We start from the raw sequence: 18127 nt of genomic DNA, 5'->3' as shown, positions 1-18127 counted from the left end.
TTAGTTTCGGATCCATCATCATCAGACCTCAATGATCATCTTCCATTCCATTTGTTTGCTTTTTTTTTTTTTTTTCTTTTTCTTTGTTTAAGAGGGTGAACAAGAGAATGGCACGTAGAGGCTAATTCGAATTACACTCTCTTAATACACAAGACTAGCTAAGATTACGTACGTTAAACCGACTGTCATCTCTTATGTACGTTATACCTAGATGTCATATTGATTACTCAATTGCTTGCAAATTTCATGTACAGACTACTGAATATATGCTGTACGTTTTGACTTATACAACAGAGAAAGAAAAAACATTGAATGCTACACAAGACAGTTATAAGACACTTATATCCTCCAATCGATATGAACAAAATGTAGAATTTTAGTACTTGTCAATCAATAATTTCCAATCTACATTTGAATCATTCAATTTCCACTCTCAATCAACTTAATTGAGGACATGGACATTGATAACCAACCCAAAAAGAAAAAAGAAAAATCTAAAGCAGCCTGGACGTTTGCCTTTTGGCTAGCTACTATATCCTTGAGGACCTTAAATTCTCAATGCTAGAGTACTATATATGCCATCACAAATCAAATACATGGCACATTCATTATGATATATATACTCCATTGATGGTCCTTAATTGAAAGAATTATAGTATATATTTAGGATTTGATGACTCCCAGTGTAGCAGGTTGGAGGGACACATTGTGCATGAGATCACCAATATGAAGATTATGTTGCCCCAGAGGAATTCTTCGAATTCCAGACTTGTCAACAACGCTGAGGAACTTGCACACATGAATCTTAATTCCGACTCGCTTTTGAGTCCTGGCAGGGACAAACAGCTTCTCAAAGGCAACCAATTGTTTTTGAGGAGCCCAATGTCCGGTAGATGGTTTTGGTGGGGAAGACAGCACCAGTAGAGTGTGAGACCCATCTCTGCTCCCTACATTTCTCACCTCCACTTCAACACTCACTGAAAGTCTCTTGCAGTTTGCATGGGTCACTCGAACTGCCTTCCCAGCAGCAGCTGGCAATGAATCATTATTATTCATGCTGCTGTTTTGATGAGAAGCACTAGTACTAGTGTGGTGACCATCAAGAGGGATTGCCACCACAGTGGGTGCACTCACTATGCTTAATACAAATTTTGTGTAGCTCAATCCGTGCCCAAAAGGGTACACCACTGGGCCTTTGTAGAACCTGTAGGTCCTTCCAGGGTACCCTTTTGATGGGCTTGACCTCATCCCCATGTCTGTCATTGCCAAATTTGTAAGATACTCCTCTGGGTACCATGTCATGGGCAACTTCCCTCCTGAAATAATATGAAAAACATTCATTCAAATCAAACCCTAATATTTATGGACCAAATAAACGCAAAAGCAGACCTGGGTTTGTTATTCCAAAGAGGACATTGGCAATGGCTGCTCCACCAGCTTGGCCAGGGTAGCCAGCCCATATGATGCCACTGATGCGTGGGTTATTGTTAGCAAAAGACACGTCAATTGGGCCACCAGACATCAAGACCAAAATGGTTGGGCCTTTAGAAGCTGCAGCAACCTTAGAAACAAGGTCTTGTTGTCGTCCAGGTAAAAGCAGCCCAACTCGGTCTCGGAATTCAGCCTCAATGGACTGGTCAAGGCCCATTACTATTACAGTCGCATCTGCTTGATGTGCTGCATCAATGGCTGCATCGAATAGTGTGTCATTTGTGCAACCTACATTGCCACAACCTTGTTGGTGAATTGTCCTTGCATACTTCCCTATTCCTTGTAGGGGTGTAGTGTACCCACATGCCACACCTAATAGTCGAGAAACATTGCAAATTAAATTATCTCTCTAGTATATGTGAGTGCACATCATTGGTTTATATAAATTTCACACATGTGAGTCTTATTTGTATTAAAAAGATAATAAATTAGATTATTAGTTGAAAGGGTACAAATAAATTTATTCAATTATCCAACATCTATGAAAAATGTGTTGTGCTTACCCGCATAGTTGCCAATCATAGTGACAGTAACATCAGAATTGGGGCCAATGACGGCCACAGTGCGGTGGCGGCGGATGGATAGAGGTAGTGAGGGGCCGTGGTTCTTAAGGAGGACAATGCCTTGTGTGGCGGCTTCAAGGGCCAGGTTCTGGTGGGCTGGGCTGCATACATCTCTGGGGCCCAAGCTGGCATATGCCCCATTTCCATCAAACATCCCCAGTCTCATTTGGACTGTGAGTGTATTAACCAATGCACGGTTGATATCGGCCTCCCTCAGCAACCCCTTTTTCACTGCATCCTCAGTGTGCACCGCCAGGAAAGGCCCACAGTCCAAATCCAAACCTGAAAATTGAAACCAAACCATGCTATATGAACTACAAGGCATATATTCATATATAGTTTTTTTGTTTACATTGGAGCTAAGAAATCGAAATTTGGACAATCTAATCCTAACCCTGAAAATCGAAACCTGGATATAGCTTAATCATAATCCTTACCCTATCCACCCTCACCACTTGGGCTAACCTAAGGGCTTTACATTCATATATAATTGATGGAGTGATACTTATAAAAAGAAAACATTAAACTCCTTAATTTGATTGATGACCAACACACTTATTAATGAGTTTAGTTAAGCACCTGCTTTAATGGCATCAGCAACAGCTTCTTCTGGTGTGGATGTATAGTGTTGGTTATCATAGAAAACCCCCACAGAGTCACAATCAGAGACAATATAGCTGCAGTATACCAGTAGTACCCAACATTAATGAAAATGAAAAACAAACTAATTAAGGATTGATTTATGAAGTAATTAGCATGAAATGAGAAAATTAATGAAGTTAATTAGGGACTATGTACGTACCCATCAAGGCCCCATTGAGCACGTACAGTTTTGTTAAGAAGATTAGGGTCAGCACAGGTGGGGACACCATTGACCTGATTGTAAGAGCACATAACACTGGCGACCTTCCCTTGTTTCACGCACATCCTGAATGGCACATCGAATGTGTCTTCCATGTCTTGCTTGCTAACCTGCACCCAAGAAATTAAATTTCAAAGATTAGAAAATATGAAAATTTTGAAAGAAATTTTGAAAATTTTTTTTATTTCGTTGAAAATTTAAACTAAAACAATTGAAATTTTTAACAAAATTTTAATAATTTTATTTCAGTAATATTTCAAAACCTTTAAGAAAAATGAAAAATTGTCAAAATTTCAAAATTTTTTTCTAAGTTTAATTCCATGCTTTCTTTCTTTCTTTCTTTCGTTCTTGCTTTCTTCTTTCTTGCTTGCTTTCTTCTTTCTTTCTTTCTTTCTTTCTTTCTTTCTTGCTTGCTTTCTTCTTTCATTTTTTCTTGCTTGCTTTCTTCTTTCTTTCTTTCTTCTTGCTTTCTTTCTTGCTTTCTTCTTGCTTTCTTTCTTGCTTTCTTTCTTTCTTCTTTCTTGCTTGCTCTCTTCTTTCTTTCTTTCTTTTTTTCTTTTTTTCTTTCTTTCTTTCTTGCTTGCTTTCTTCTTTCTTTCTTTCTTTCTTTCTTGCTTGCTTTCTTCTTTCATTTTTTCTTGCTTGCTTTCTTCTTTCTTTCTTTCTTCTTGCTTTCTTTCTTGCTTTCTTTCTTTCTTCTTTCTTCTTTCTTGCTTGCTCTCTTCTTTCTTTCTTTCTTTTTTCTTTTTTTCTTTTTTTCTTTCTTGCTTGCTTTCTTCTTTCTTTGTTTCTTCTTTCTTGCTTGCTTTCTTTCTTTGTTTCTTTGTTTCTTTGTTTCTTCTTTCTTGCTTGCTTCTTTTTTTCTTACTTTCATTTCATTGTCAATTGGTACAAAAACTAAAAAAAAAAAAAAAAATAAAATCATAATTTAGGTAATTTTCATTTCATAAACATGTTAAATAATAACCAACATAAAACACAAAAAATCAAGATGAGACATCCATAATCTTTTGTGTTTTAATAATAACAATCACCTATTGCTACTGTCTGACAGTAACAATCACATATTGTCACTGCCTGACAGTAATAATCACCTATGCAGTAGCAATCAGATTGTTTGATAATAACAATCACCTATTACTACTGTTTGTCAGTAACAATTATAGCTCCAATTATATATTGTTATTGCTTGTTAGTAACAACGATAATCTCACCTACATATTGTTACTGACAAGCAGTAACAATTATAGCCCCAATTATATATTGTTATTGTTTGTTAGTAACAACGATAATCTCACCTACATATTGTTACTGCTTGTCAGTAACAATCATAACCTACTTACATATTGTTACTTACAAGCAGTAACAACTATAGCCTCACTTACATATTGTTACTGATAAGTAGTAACAACCATAGCTCCACTTACATTTTCGATTTTAATAATCATAGTAAAAGTTTGTTATTATCAAACAGCAACAATAACAATAACAAGTGAGCCTCACTTACATTTTCAATTTTAAGTAAAAAATTGATAGCAAACCTTACATATTCAACTACTTAATATGAAAAAAATCAAAATAAGTGAGATTTTCTACCCTAGGAACATAAAAATTATAGTAAAATTAAGGTTGTTACTGTCAAGAAGTAGCAATAATAGGTTGTTATTGACAAACACTAACAACTAGAGCTTACTTACATTTTCAATTCTAAGTCAAGAATTGACAGCAAGCCTTTACACCTTCAACCATTCAACATAAAAAAATCAAAATAAGTAAGATTTCATAATTTACGAAAATAAAAACCATAATAAAAGATTGTTACTATCAAACAATAACAATACAAAGTTGGTACTGACATATCCTCATGCTAATATCAAAAAACTCAATCAAGTCCGCAACAAAATAAGCTAATGCCACATTCTACCTTTTAGAAACTCAATTCCTCAACATCATTTAATAATCCATTACTTTCATGGCTTAGCATACAAACCAATCATAACAATCTTAATATATCACCATGGCCTGGAGGTATATGCTTGTACATGCTAAATCAAACTTTGAAGTTGGTCAAAGGAAAGATTAATTTAAAAAAAAAAAAAAGGGTAAATGGGATTAATTAATTTTGAAACCGTTGATAGAATCAGGGGAAAACTGGAGTAAATGAAATGTAAAGGAAAATACACTCAGCAGCAACAGCTCCAACTAGCACAAGCACCAAAATTCTTAACTGTTTGAAGTTGTTAACATGATGAATAATATTGAGATGAAGAGCCCAGAAAAACATGTGAGTGGAACAATCATTTCCATGTTTCCAGAGATAGCAAGTTGTTAAATTGTCCATGAGAACAAGGTCAGTGAATGTGAAGTTGGTCTATACCAAATCTCTCACCTTGTACTTTTCCTAGTTTTTTAAAATGACGGAATTCAGAGACGAAGAGATAAATAGATATTCAAGCTTATTAATACACAAATATACAAACAGAGGCTGATCCATATATATGACTATATGAGAGAGAGAGAGAGAGAGAGAGAGAGAGAGAGAGAGAGAGAGAGAAAAAACCTGGGCAAGAACTGATTTGGGCAAATTGGCACCTGAAAGGAGGCGACAGCTTCAGCTCCGCTGATCCTGCCATCGCCATCCAAATCTGCTCTTCTGAAGAAGGCTTCGAGCTGATCCGTATTCGCACCCGCCATTTGTTTCCAATTTCACACAGATCACACTCACTCAACAATATCCAAAACCCCAAATCAAATCATACACGCACATCCACAGTCGTTGCTCAATCTCAAAAATGGAAACTCAAATGCTAGTTTCGTGCGATCCAGAGATTGCTGGTTGCTCCTTAGATCGATATCAGGCGACACGCAGAGGAGAAAGAAATTTGGACATTTATTTATATTTTATAATAATAAATTTAAGACAAAAAGAGAAAATGCATCAGATGGGTCGTGGTGTCTTGTTAATGACCACATTTTATAAAGAAGGGAGCAGCGGCAAAGCTTGCAGACGGAGAAAGAGAGGGAGATGGAGATAGACGGAGAGAGAAGAGAAGGAGACGGAAGAGAGGACCGGTTTGGTATAAACTGGGCTTTCTTCAAATACCCAAAAAAAAATAGTGAGAGCCCAAAAATAACTTTTATAATCATTTACTTTTTATTTTTTTGTCGAAAAACTAATAAATTAATTGATGGTCGAAATTAATAAATTAAATTTAGACATGCACAGCACTAGAGCAGTGACAGCAGTGTATAAAAATATATAAAAGCAAAGCATGCCATAAATAAATTTCCAAGAGTAGATCACCAACTTCCTACCTAGCTAATTAAGCTAGCTGTCCATCACTATAGCATTTACCATCCAATATAATTAAATGATTAAATTAATGAGTCATTCGTGCGATATATGTCAATCAAATTGATGGATGGTCAGAGTCTCGTATAAAGAGGCAAATATGAATACGAATATCAGAAAATCAGAAAATTATATGATATATATATATGTGAAATATGATGGAGGTTAATTAATTATCAGTTGGCAGTTGGTTGTTACGTACTCACCCTAGCATTAAAGTGAAAGCGATCAACTCCGTTCCAGTTATCGAGGTCATAAGCCGTGAAGTGTTTACAACAAGCAGCCACCTTCAACCGGTTACCGTCATTACCCTGTAACCCCTTCACATAGCTTGCAGCATATCGACCCACTACCAGGGGATCTTCACCGGGAGTCTCCTGTCCACGGCCCCACCGTGGGTCTCTGAGGATGTTCACATTTGGGCTCCAAAAAGTAAGCCCAGCCACGCCCCCATTGTACATTGCCCTTGCTTCGTCTGACACAACCTACCCATTGCCCATAACACAATGCATGCAAGTTGAGCAATCAGCCAATCGAGTAGTGAGTACCATGCTTCCACTTTAAACATGAAAGTGCTTCTACGCTATCTGCCTTGCATTTTAGTACAGTATGGGCTGCAAACAAAAGTCTATAAAGCAGTCTACCTACCTCCCCACTTGTACTTACTTCCAATTCATGATCATATATTTTAAAGTAAAAGTTTCATACCCAAAAGAAAGATAAGGATAAACATATATCTTGTATTTAATTACAACTTGGTAATTCATATTATCCCTTTTCATTTAACGATCGAGAATTTAAGGTGGAACCATCTCTATGTGTGTGGCGCCATACTGTACAAATATCAATATTCTTGTGTTTTGTAGATGTAGGATTAATTAGGATATATTATTTGTTCCTGCATTAGTGGTATAGTATTGTTTGAAGCACCAATTATTATTTCAATCATTATTTACTAATTGATATTAACTACTATTCCATTTCCATCCAACAAAAACAAACAAACAAAGCTAAAGTTTTATGTTTACGAACATATATAACAAAAAGAACACAAACCGAAAGCTGTCACCACTGGATCGAAAGCACAAGGGTATGTACGTACCTTTATCTTAAAATCCCATTAATATTGAATTATATATCTTAATTAATTTCTAGGAAACTAGGCATAAGTTACTAAATAATTGATCGATCATAAATGAAAAAAGAAGTACGTAGCTAGCTAGCTTACCCGTCCGATGGCTTCCCACAAAGAGGCATTGAAGGAAGCAGCGGTAGTGATGACTTGAGGGAAGCTTGTGGCCCCAGGGAAGGCCCCACCAAACTTAGTGCCGGGCCCCACATTGGAAACCCCATGAAGTGCTTCCGACCACCATTCATAGCCTTTGATTCCCAGGCGTGGGATGGCCGCAGCATCATTCCCTAGCAGCTTAACCTTCTCTTGCAGTGTTAACCTTGCAATAAGCTCCCTCACCCTATCTTGTATCGGCAATGTTACCCGGCAAAACGGCAGCTCCTTGGTCGTTTCATCTTTTGGGTTGCAAGCGAATGACTCACGTTGGGCTTCGCATACTGTACTTTGCTCCAAAACAGAACCAAAGAGGAGGACAAGGAAGAGCTTTACAATAACATTGTGGTGGGAATGGGATGAGAAAGTTGAAGCCATTGTTAAGTGGCTGAGGCCCTCCCAAGTGTGTAAAATATATTGTGTGTTTCAACTCGGAGTGAGGGGTGGGTGCCAAGGAATAGGGTTAAAGTCATGCACTATATATAGGCATAAATGCATAATATATAATAGTTGAATTAAGTAATTAATTAAGTTGGTCATGTACTAGCTGGGTGGCATAGAAATTTTACATATTGGAATATATATTGGATACATGTTCAAATTCAATTGTTCATGATGTTTTTTTAACTGATTCAGATATTTTTTAACTAATTTATTTATGCCAGAAGTTGAAATACGTGTCATTCATTCAGCGTAATAGTGATAATGCTCACCCTACATTTTGGAGTTAGAGAAAAAATAGACTCGTTTTCTAACTGCTAAAAGAAAAGCAGTGTATGTGTGTTGTGTGTGGGATATGTATAGTAACTTGCAAGTAATTAATAAAAACGAAAAAAAGAGTCGGTTTATGTTGGCCGGTGCCAGCAGATGGATGGCACTCATGTCAGACTTTCATTGACTCCACCCCATCAAAATATGGATAGGCATTGGTGGCCTATAGTCTTCATTCCCCAAGAGATGTCGATCGGTCCCACATAGAGAAAATTATTAGGGTTTTCGGGTGAGGTTGGATTATCTAACTAATTAATTGCCTTGTATGTTAAGATAAAGTTAAATTTCCCTACCAGTCTACCACTACCACGTACAGTATATGTTTCCTCTACCTTGCCTGTCAACCATATATAATTAGTTCTAACAAAGGAGAGAAATCTTGCTTTTTTAAAGACAAAAAAGAAAGATTTTAAAGTTGAACTTTAAGAATAGAATTGGTTGCAATATTTTTGAAATTTGAAGGCATATATTCTCATAGTAAAAGGTAAATTGGATAAAATCATAGATGATACATGCATGGCTTCTATCAGTTCGATCTAAGTATAGATCAAAGATTCAAAGAGCATCACACGGTCGATACATCGTGTCTCATAAAGATCATGATAAAGACAGAATGCTCAGTCAATCTTCACACACTAAGTAAATTAGCAAGAAAGGAATACCTTGACCCTTTCTTTGGTGCAGGTGTCTTCACTTGGAAGAGAGGTTACATGTACGCACTTAGACATACAAACAGAATATTAACTACTTTATATGGATGGTGAATCCAAATATGATTGCATATTTTACTTTTGTATCAGCAAAGCAATAAAGAAAACGTACTGGATATTTCTTCTACCAACCAAATAAAATAAAAAGGCATTGTTTTTTGTTTTTTTTTTAAACCAGAAAAAAAGGGAGAATATATGCTTCTTTTTTTTGGGTATACATTGTATGGGTATCTTGGAGTAATAATTTTTTACTACTCGATCTGTTGGTGCATTAATATTGTTGGGTAACGAGGAAAGAAAAAGAAGATATCAACTTGTGCGCAATAGTCTTAATTACTAGTAAACATATTGAAAAGATAGCTAGCTTCTTTATTGATCTTTCCTTGGGAACTGAAGGTGCCCAACATTAACTGGAGCACAAGTTTGTCCTTGAAAATTTTCAAGGACACCATTTTCCTTTCATCTTTATCATTCCTCTACGTACAACTTTTCTTAATTTGATCCAATAAAATAAATATACAGTATAAAAAGAAAAATATTACATGCAATTATGCATGTAAGATAACATTTTATTTGCAAAATAAACTCAGTTAACATTTATATATGAGATCAAATATAGTGTTACGTGAGCTTCCATTTATAGATCGAATTGTTTATGAAGGTCTCACCGAAAAAACAAAAAACATTGTTTATGAAAGCTGCAGTATTGCGTTTCACTTTCACTGTGTTTAATATATATATATATATATATGCTAATCTTGATGATCGAATATTATGACCCTCGTCTATGAAATTTTAAATTTAAGATTTCATCCGATAAAAAGAAATTAGATATTATTTATTATTTATTAGATCAAATGATCAGTAACTGTGACTATGAAAATTATTATGCAGCCGTTCGATCGAGATTTGAGAGGGCACAGACAGTGAGACATTGCACCCCGCAAAATACAGTGAATAGATAGTGGCATACTTTTGCAGGGTGGTTGGTTTTGAATCCGCGCCCACAAATACACACAATCACTTGTTCACTACCCGATAAATTAGCTAGTGGGGTCTGTGTGGCCAAGTACCTAAACTCTGTTTTCCCACCGAATTTATGCATATAATATATATAATTAGTGTGATATAGATACATGTAGATATGACAAAACCTTGTGCATGTATTTCATTTTTGTTACATATTTCTAATATTAAAAGTGAATCATATAAATGATATTCTCTCTATTAAACATATAATACACATACACGTAATACAAAAAATATATATGATACATTTATACGGGTGAGTATGTCCATCTTCTCCTTTGCACAAAATATACCCAAAAGTGGGAAGGGAGGCCTTTCTTGTAACCAAAAAAAAAAAAAACAGTTCGTTACTAATAGTAATAGCTAGCTAGCTGGAATTGAATTGGGTCCAATGCAACAAGAAGAGAGAGAGAGAGAGAGAGAGAGAGAGAGAGAGAGAGAGAGAGAGAGAGGGGGGTAGTAATAATTAATTAAGGATTTAGCAATTAATTATAATGAAGAGGGTGTTGACCCATAGAGCATAGTAATGGTAACAATTAAGGTAATCATGATTCATGAATAATGCTAGGCTGGAGTCTGCTGGAGATGTACCGGCCGCATAGTAAGTGTACCTAATTAATGTGTGATTCTAATTAGTACGTGGTGCATGGTGTGACCCTTGAACAAAAATAATAGACAAAGTTGGGCCAGCGAGGTTAATCTAATTTATAGAAAATACCTTGAAATGCGTAAGCATATTTAATTATACATATATGCACATAGAGCCAATATAAAAATACAGCGAAAGATAAAAGATCATACCTCCAACCATAGTAACTAAATCTCAAGATCCACATGATGAACGAAGTGCCGTCGAAGTGAATCCTTCTAACCACTCCCTTGCCTTTATGCCTGCCTGAAGTGATGGATAGCAGACCATCAGAGAAGATGGAGTATCTTCTCTGATCGAATAACTCAGAACCTTAGTGTTTCTCTCTTTCACTCTGTGTGTGTTTTCACAAAATAGGACGGATGCAAGGTATGGTCAGAGACCCACTTTATATAGAATTAGTATGCCTTCCAATCAAGGCATTAACCGTAGATCTAACTCCTGACTAAATGGAATTAGATCAATAATAATAAAGACACCTATATAAGGAATCCTCTAATTACCCAATCAGCTGATTTATGAGAATTAGACTTAATGAGTATTACAATCCCTTTAATTACCCAATTAGTTGATTTATGAGAATTAGACTTAATAAGGATTACAATCTCTCTAATTACCCAATCAACTGATTTATGAGAATTAGACTTAATGAGGATTACAATCAGCCATTTAACTTAATTATGGGATTAGCCTAATTTCTGAATACATCAGACCATTTGAACGGTTCATGACGCCGTTCAGACAGCTGACATCAGCACAAAATATGTGGCATATGGGTCATATATTCTTACATTCTCTCACTTGGCCCATGTGCCTAAATAATCTGTGATGATTCATCTTTATTTTGGCCATATACTTTAAAAGAAAAGAAATACCTAAATCATAGCGGTAAATTTGTAATATACAAACATCCCTTCTATGTATCACAAAGTATTCCCTATCTTATAGACTTAATCACGGTTTATACATTATGAATAAGTGTACCAAATCTTATTCCGGATCAAACTTTATAAATTCAAAATTTGAATTCTTGTCTTAATGATCTAAGTGTATACAACTGAATATAAGACAAGGGAATTTTTTTTTTAAATTTATTCAATAAAACTTTTATTGATAAACTTTATGAAAACACATCGATTACAAGGTAAAGAAAATGAGCCGCATTTGTTTGACATGTTCTTGATAAAGCTTGACTGTCAAGCCTTTTGTCATGGGGTCGGCTATCATCAATGTAGTCCTAATGTGCTCTATTGTGACTTTCTTATCCTTAACATGGTCTCTCACAATCAAGAACTTAATATCAATGTTCCTGTTGCGATTACCAATCTTATTGTTGTTCGAAAAGAACACTGCAGCAAAATTATCACAATACATCCTAAGTGGTTTGAATATTGAATCCATGACCTTAAGTCCTGAAATGAAAATTTTCATCCACAAGGCATGAAAAGTTGCTTCAAAAACCGCCACGTACTTAGCCTCCATAGTGGAAGGTGTGCGAATTGATTGTTTACCACTCCTCCATGAAATGGCTCCACCAGCTAGAAGAAAGACATAACCAAAAGTTGACTTAAGGGTGTCTTGACAACCAGCATAGTCCGAGTCTGAATATTTGACCACTTCAAGAGTGTCAGATCGCCTATATGTCAGCATGTAGTCCTTAGTTCCTTGCAGGTACCTAGCTCATAACTTTCTTTGCAGCTTTCCAGTGCTCCATGCTTGGGTTACTTGATATCTTCCCAACACACCCACTGGAAATGCAATGTCAGGTCTGGTGCAAACTTGGGCATACATCAAACTTCCCACTGTTGAGGCATATGGGATGTTCTTCATGCCTTCTTTTTCTAGTTCAATCTGTGGACATTGACCTAGATTGAGTTTGTCACCTTTGACAATGGGTGCTAGAGTAGATGAACAGTTCTGCATGTTGTATCTCTCCAAAACTTTGTTGATGTAGGTCTTTTGAGATAGTCTTAAGACACGTGGTGTCCTATCTCTGTGAATCTTTATGCCAATGACATAAGAGGCTTCACTCATATCCTTCATATCAAAGTTTTGAGAGAGAAACTGCTTTGCCTCATGCAGTAAACCCAAATCATTACTGGCAAGTAGAATATCATCCACATAGAGAATTAAGAATATGAACTTGCTCCCACTGACCTTGAGGTATATACAAGCATCCACAATGTTCTCCGTAAAATCGAAAGAGGAGATGACATTATAAAACTTTAAATACCATTGTCGGGAAGCCTGTTTAGGTCCATAGATGGATTTGTTAAGTCTACATACTAGATGACTTTCCTTATTGGAAGAGAATCCTTCCGGTTGTTTCATATAAACCACCTCTTCCAAATCTCCCTTAAGGAAAGCTGTTTTCACATCCATTTGATGTAGCTCTAAATCAACATGAGCTACTAAAGCCATGATTATTCTGAATGAGTCCTTTGTGGAAACTGGAGAAAATGTCTCATGGTAATCAACACCTTCCCTTTGAGTAAACCCTTTAGTTACAAGTCGGGCCTTATATCTTTCGATGTTACCATTTGAGTCTCTTTTGGTCTTGTAGATCCATTTACAGCCAATGGCCGTAGAGCACTTAGGTAACTCGACAAGATCTCATACTTGATTTTTAGCCATAGAGTCCAGCTCATCCTTCATGGCGTTATACCATAATATGGAGTTTACTGCACTCATAGCTTGTGAAAACGTGATTGGATCATCCTGAGAACCAACGTCATAGTCAGATTCTTGTAGATACACAACATAATTAGAAGAAATTGCAGGTTTCCTTACTCTCAAGGATTTCCTTATTGGTGCTACAACTTCCTTAATTTGAGTTTGTTGAACATCATTTTCAGCAGGCACTTCTTCCTTATAGGGAGGTATATCAAGAATGGGTTGTTCTTCTTGAAAGACAATATGGGTATCTTGTAGAACAGCTTGATTGGGCTCTTCTTCCTGAATGATATCCATATGGATGTACGGTTGAACATCCATATCTAGTGCGTTTACAGGTGAAATAACTTGATCCTGTATTTCCTCAAAGTTTAAATTTTGAGGTTGCACGCTCCCACTAGTGTCGCCATCCTCAAGAAACCTTGCATTTTTGGCTTCAACTATCTTAAGATTGTGTGAAGGACAATAGAACCTATAACCCTTGGATCGATCTGCATAGCCAATGAAGTATCCACTGACTATTTTCGAATCCAACTTCCTTTCATGTGGATTGTAAATTCTAACTTCAACTGCACAACCTCAAATATGTACATGTCTTAAACTTGATTTCCATCCGTTCCATAACTCAAAAGGAGTTTTAGGAACTGCCTTAGTGGGAACTCTGTTCAAGATGTACACAACAGTTTTTAAGGCATCATTCCACAAGAATAAAGGAAGGCTAGAATTGCTAAGCATGCTTCTCACCATGTCCATCAATGTACGATTCCGTCTTTTGGCTACACCGTTTTGGTATGGTGAGCCCGAAGTTGTATATTGTGGGACAATACCGTGTTCCTTAAGGAACTTAGCAAATGGGCCTGGGTTCTGTCCATTTTCTGTATATTTACCATAATATTCACCTCCTCTATCTGATCTTACGATCTTAATTACATTTCCAGTTTGTTTCTCTACCTCGGCTTTATAGACTTTGAAGCAATTTAACGCTTTAGTCTTTTCCTTAATGAGATAGAGATACATGTAACGTGTATGATCATCAATAAAGAAGATGAAATATTTTTGACCTGTAAAACATGGTACTTGGAATGGACCACAAATGTCCGTATGAATTATCTCAAGGGTTTGAGCACTCCTTCTAGCACCCTTTTTGGTATTGTTGGTCTGTTTGCCTTTAATGCAGTCCACACAAGTCCCGAAATCAGAAAAGTCTAATGATGGAAGAACTCTATCCTTTTCCAATCTCTTAAGTCTCTCTATGGAGATATGTCCTAATCTCTGATGCCACAAAAAAGAAGATTCCTCATTTGTAATACTTCTTTTCATTCCAATTGTTTCGTTTGCAGCAAAAAAGTTATAATCATATGTGGAATTCAAATTAAATTTAAATAAACCACCTTCCATAATACCATTTCCAACAATACCAGAATGATTTGTTTTGGTTATGGTAAAAACATAATCTTCAAAATTAAAACGAAACCCCAAATGAGTGAGTTTTGAAACTGATACAAGGTTTCTACTAAATGACGGAATATAAAAAGTGTTCTCCAAATTCAGAGTAAATCCAGTTTGCAGAACGAGCCTGAAAGTCCCCACTGCTACCACACGGGACCGCATTTTATTTCCACAGTAAATGCTACGCTCATTATCCGTCGGTTTTTCGGTGATTTAGAAAACCCTGCATAGTATTCACAACATGGATTGTAGAACCCGAATCAATCCACCAAGTATTACTACTAGTGTAAACCATATTAGATTCATAACAGACAAATGAAGAATTACCTCTCTTTTTTAGCCAGTCTTGAAACTTCTCACAATCCTTCTTCATGTGCCCCTTCTTTTTACAAAAGAAGCACCTCATGTGGTTGATGGCAGTTTTCTTTATTGTCAGCTTTTTGTCCTTATTCTTTGACTTGTGGTGTCCAGAAACCAGATGGACACTCTCAACAATTTCCTCCCTCAATCTGCCCTCTTCTTCAACACACATGGTCAGCAAATCATTAACTGTCCATTTGTCCTTACGTGTGTTGTAAGAAATCTTAAAGGGGCCATAGGCAGGTGGCAAAGAGTTAAAGATCAAGTGCACCAGAAAAGTGTCAGGTATAGTAACATTAAGACCACTCAGCTGAGAAGATAAATCCCTCATTTTCATAATGTGCTCACGCACTCCAGATGTACCATTGTACTTCATGCTTGATAGTTTGCTCATCAGGGTACTAGCCAAAGCTTTGTCAGAACTTGCATACTGCTCCTCAATGAATTTTAGATACTCCTTTGCGTTGTCATTTTCCTTAATGGAACCTCGAATTGATTTCGTTATGCGAGACTTAATGACCAACAAGCTGAGGCGATTAGTTCGCTCCCACTTTTCAAATGTGGCCTTCTCAGCAGCAGTGCTCTCAGCTGTGAGGGTAGCTGGTTTGTCATTCAACAGAGCAAAATCAAGTTCCATACAACCCAAATGGAGGTACATCTGATCCTTCCAGTCAGCAAAGTTCTCACCACTCAACATGGGAACATTATCATAAGCTGCAAGATATTTTATAAGGAATACAACATGTTTAAACATATATTTGAAGCAACGTACATTTAATTTAAAACATACATGAACATCATAAACTCCCTTTGGGTAAAGATTATAACATGCATATATATTTTACTTTTATGATGAGTCTTAGTTAAAAAAAAAAAAAAATCCTCATTAGTATATTCTGTATCCTTTGGGCATTTAGCGTTACTTTAATTTTTTTCTTATATTAGCAATAAAATTTACAACTTTCCTTTGGGCATAGTTTATAATTTTTAAAACTAATCACAAGTGCTCGTAAGCAATCCTGTAGGATCCTAGATGCTTTGGCTACTCTAGGATCTAGATTTCATGCTTTCTTAATGTGAATTTTAGAACACAGTACTTAACATGCTCATACTGAATATTTACAACAATTATGCTCTCGCATATAACTTTTTAACATGCATCAAAATCCATTTGTCTCTATATGCATGTTTCCTAATCATATTAATTAATTAAACATGCTGCATAGACAATTTAATTAAAACAATATTTAAATAAAAATTAATTAATTTCATTTACTGTAGTGCAACTACAGAAAATTAATAGTCCAAAAAGGTCTGATACCACTAGAGGCATCCACATATCTTTCATTATGCAAATCTTAAGACCAGAAGCCAACTAGAGGTATAGAATCTGATACCACTACTGTAAGCATATTTAATCATACATATATGCACATAGAGCCAATATAAAAATACAGCGGAAGATAAAAGATCATACCTCCAGCCATAGCAACCAAATCTCAAGATCCACACGATGAACGAAGTGCCGTCGAAGTGAATCCTTCTAACTACTCCCTTGCCTTTTATGCATGCCTAAAGTGATGGATAGCATACCACCAGAGAAGATGGAGAATAACTCAGAACCTTAGTGTTTCTCTCTTTCACTCTGTGTGTGTTTTCACAAAATAGGACGGATGCAAGGTATTGTCAGAGACCCACTTTATATAGAATTAGTATGCCTTCCAATCAAGGCATTAACCGTGGATCTAACTCCTGACTAAATGGAATTAGATCAATCACAATAAAGACACCTATATAAGGAATCCTCTAATTACCCAATCAGCTGATTTATGAGAATTAGACTTAATGAGGATTACAATCCCTCTAATTACCCAATCAACTGATTTATGAGAATTAGACTTAATAAGGATTACAATCCCTCTAATTACCCAATCAACTGATTTATGAGAATTAGACTTAATGAGGATTACAATAAGCCATTTAACTTAATTATGAGATTAGCCTAATTGCGGAATACATCAGACCATTTGAATGGTTTATGACATCGTTCAGACAGCTGACATCAGCACAAAATATGTGGCACGTTGGTCATATATTCTTACAAGTAGTACACGAAAATGGGGAAAATGATCGATCAGTTTGAATTAATTTCCCATAAATCTCAACTATAGCAAAAGTAGAATTATTAGAATGGTAGTGTGACAGTGAGAGATATCCATGGCTGCCGTTCTTCTCCGGAGAGATATAAGGCTAAAAATAAAGAAGAATCATGCACAGTAGGGATAAGGTAGTAGCAGTCCTAATTGAAACAAAATGTAATTAGTAAATATCGATATGTTAAAATAAAGGAGGGAATTGAACCTTAAACCTATATTAATCTAAGAAAATTTACACTTATACCTCATGAGGTTTATTGTCTTTTCACATACACTCTCTAGGGTTTTAAAAATTACACATATACCTCATGAGGTTTCAAAACTGTTGCATATAACCCTTACAGTAAGACAAAAAATGATGAAAAAATATGCAAAAAGACATACTAAGAGGGTGAAATAGCCTAATAAAATTATTTAAGGTGTAAGGTTTAACCTAAATACAAATATCTTATTCTTTGTTTATTTATTGTTTTCTCTTGCAGAGGATTATATACAACAGTTTTGAAACCTCAGTGAGTGTATGTATAATTTTTAAAACTCCAAAGAATATATATGAAAAGACTATAAATCTCAAGGGATATAAATATAAATAACTCATTAATCTAACTTTTATTCCATTCGCTCTCATTATTTAAGCTACCTCTAAGTATAGACCGATGTTGATCCAATATATGATCCAATTTTTAGTGCATGCCTCGTGCATTAAAGCAGCAGTGGTCAAAATATCTTGCTTACCCTTCCAATTTTCAAACGAATATATTAATTATAATTAGAATG

The 18127-nt window shown here is 35.9% G+C and overlaps 2 protein-coding genes across 2 annotated transcripts; both read right to left on the bottom strand.

The window, feature by feature from the left end:
• Positions 1 to 358: 358 nt before the first annotated feature.
• Positions 359 to 7959, bottom strand: BXL2 (beta-xylosidase 2). The gene is made up of 7 exons (XM_086249880.1): positions 7497 to 7959; positions 6475 to 6753; positions 2857 to 3026; positions 2634 to 2731; positions 1995 to 2336; positions 1390 to 1803; positions 359 to 1316 (listed from the first exon to the last, which is right to left on the bottom strand). Exons 1-7 carry the CDS (start codon positions 7929 to 7931, stop codon positions 664 to 666), a joined length of 2391 nt encoding a protein of 796 aa, XP_086106006.1. The 5' UTR covers positions 7932 to 7959; the 3' UTR covers positions 359 to 663.
• Positions 7960 to 15024: 7065 nt separating this feature from the next.
• LOC147280379 (uncharacterized) lies at positions 15025 to 16681 on the bottom strand. The gene is made up of 2 exons (XM_086252198.1): positions 16672 to 16681; positions 15025 to 15908 (listed from the first exon to the last, which is right to left on the bottom strand). The coding sequence occupies exons 1-2, from the start codon at positions 16679 to 16681 to the stop codon at positions 15025 to 15027; spliced, it is 894 nt and encodes a 297-aa protein (XP_086108324.1).
• Between the last annotated feature and the right edge of the window lie 1446 nt (positions 16682 to 18127).

This window comes from Dryas octopetala, chromosome 7 (assembly GCF_963921425.1).
Source record: "Dryas octopetala chromosome 7, drDryOcto1.1, whole genome shotgun sequence".
In the NCBI taxonomy this organism is placed as follows: domain Eukaryota; kingdom Viridiplantae; phylum Streptophyta; class Magnoliopsida; order Rosales; family Rosaceae; genus Dryas; species Dryas octopetala.
Note: the sequence above shows the minus strand (reverse complement) of the source record. Positions and strands in the feature narration are given on the sequence as shown.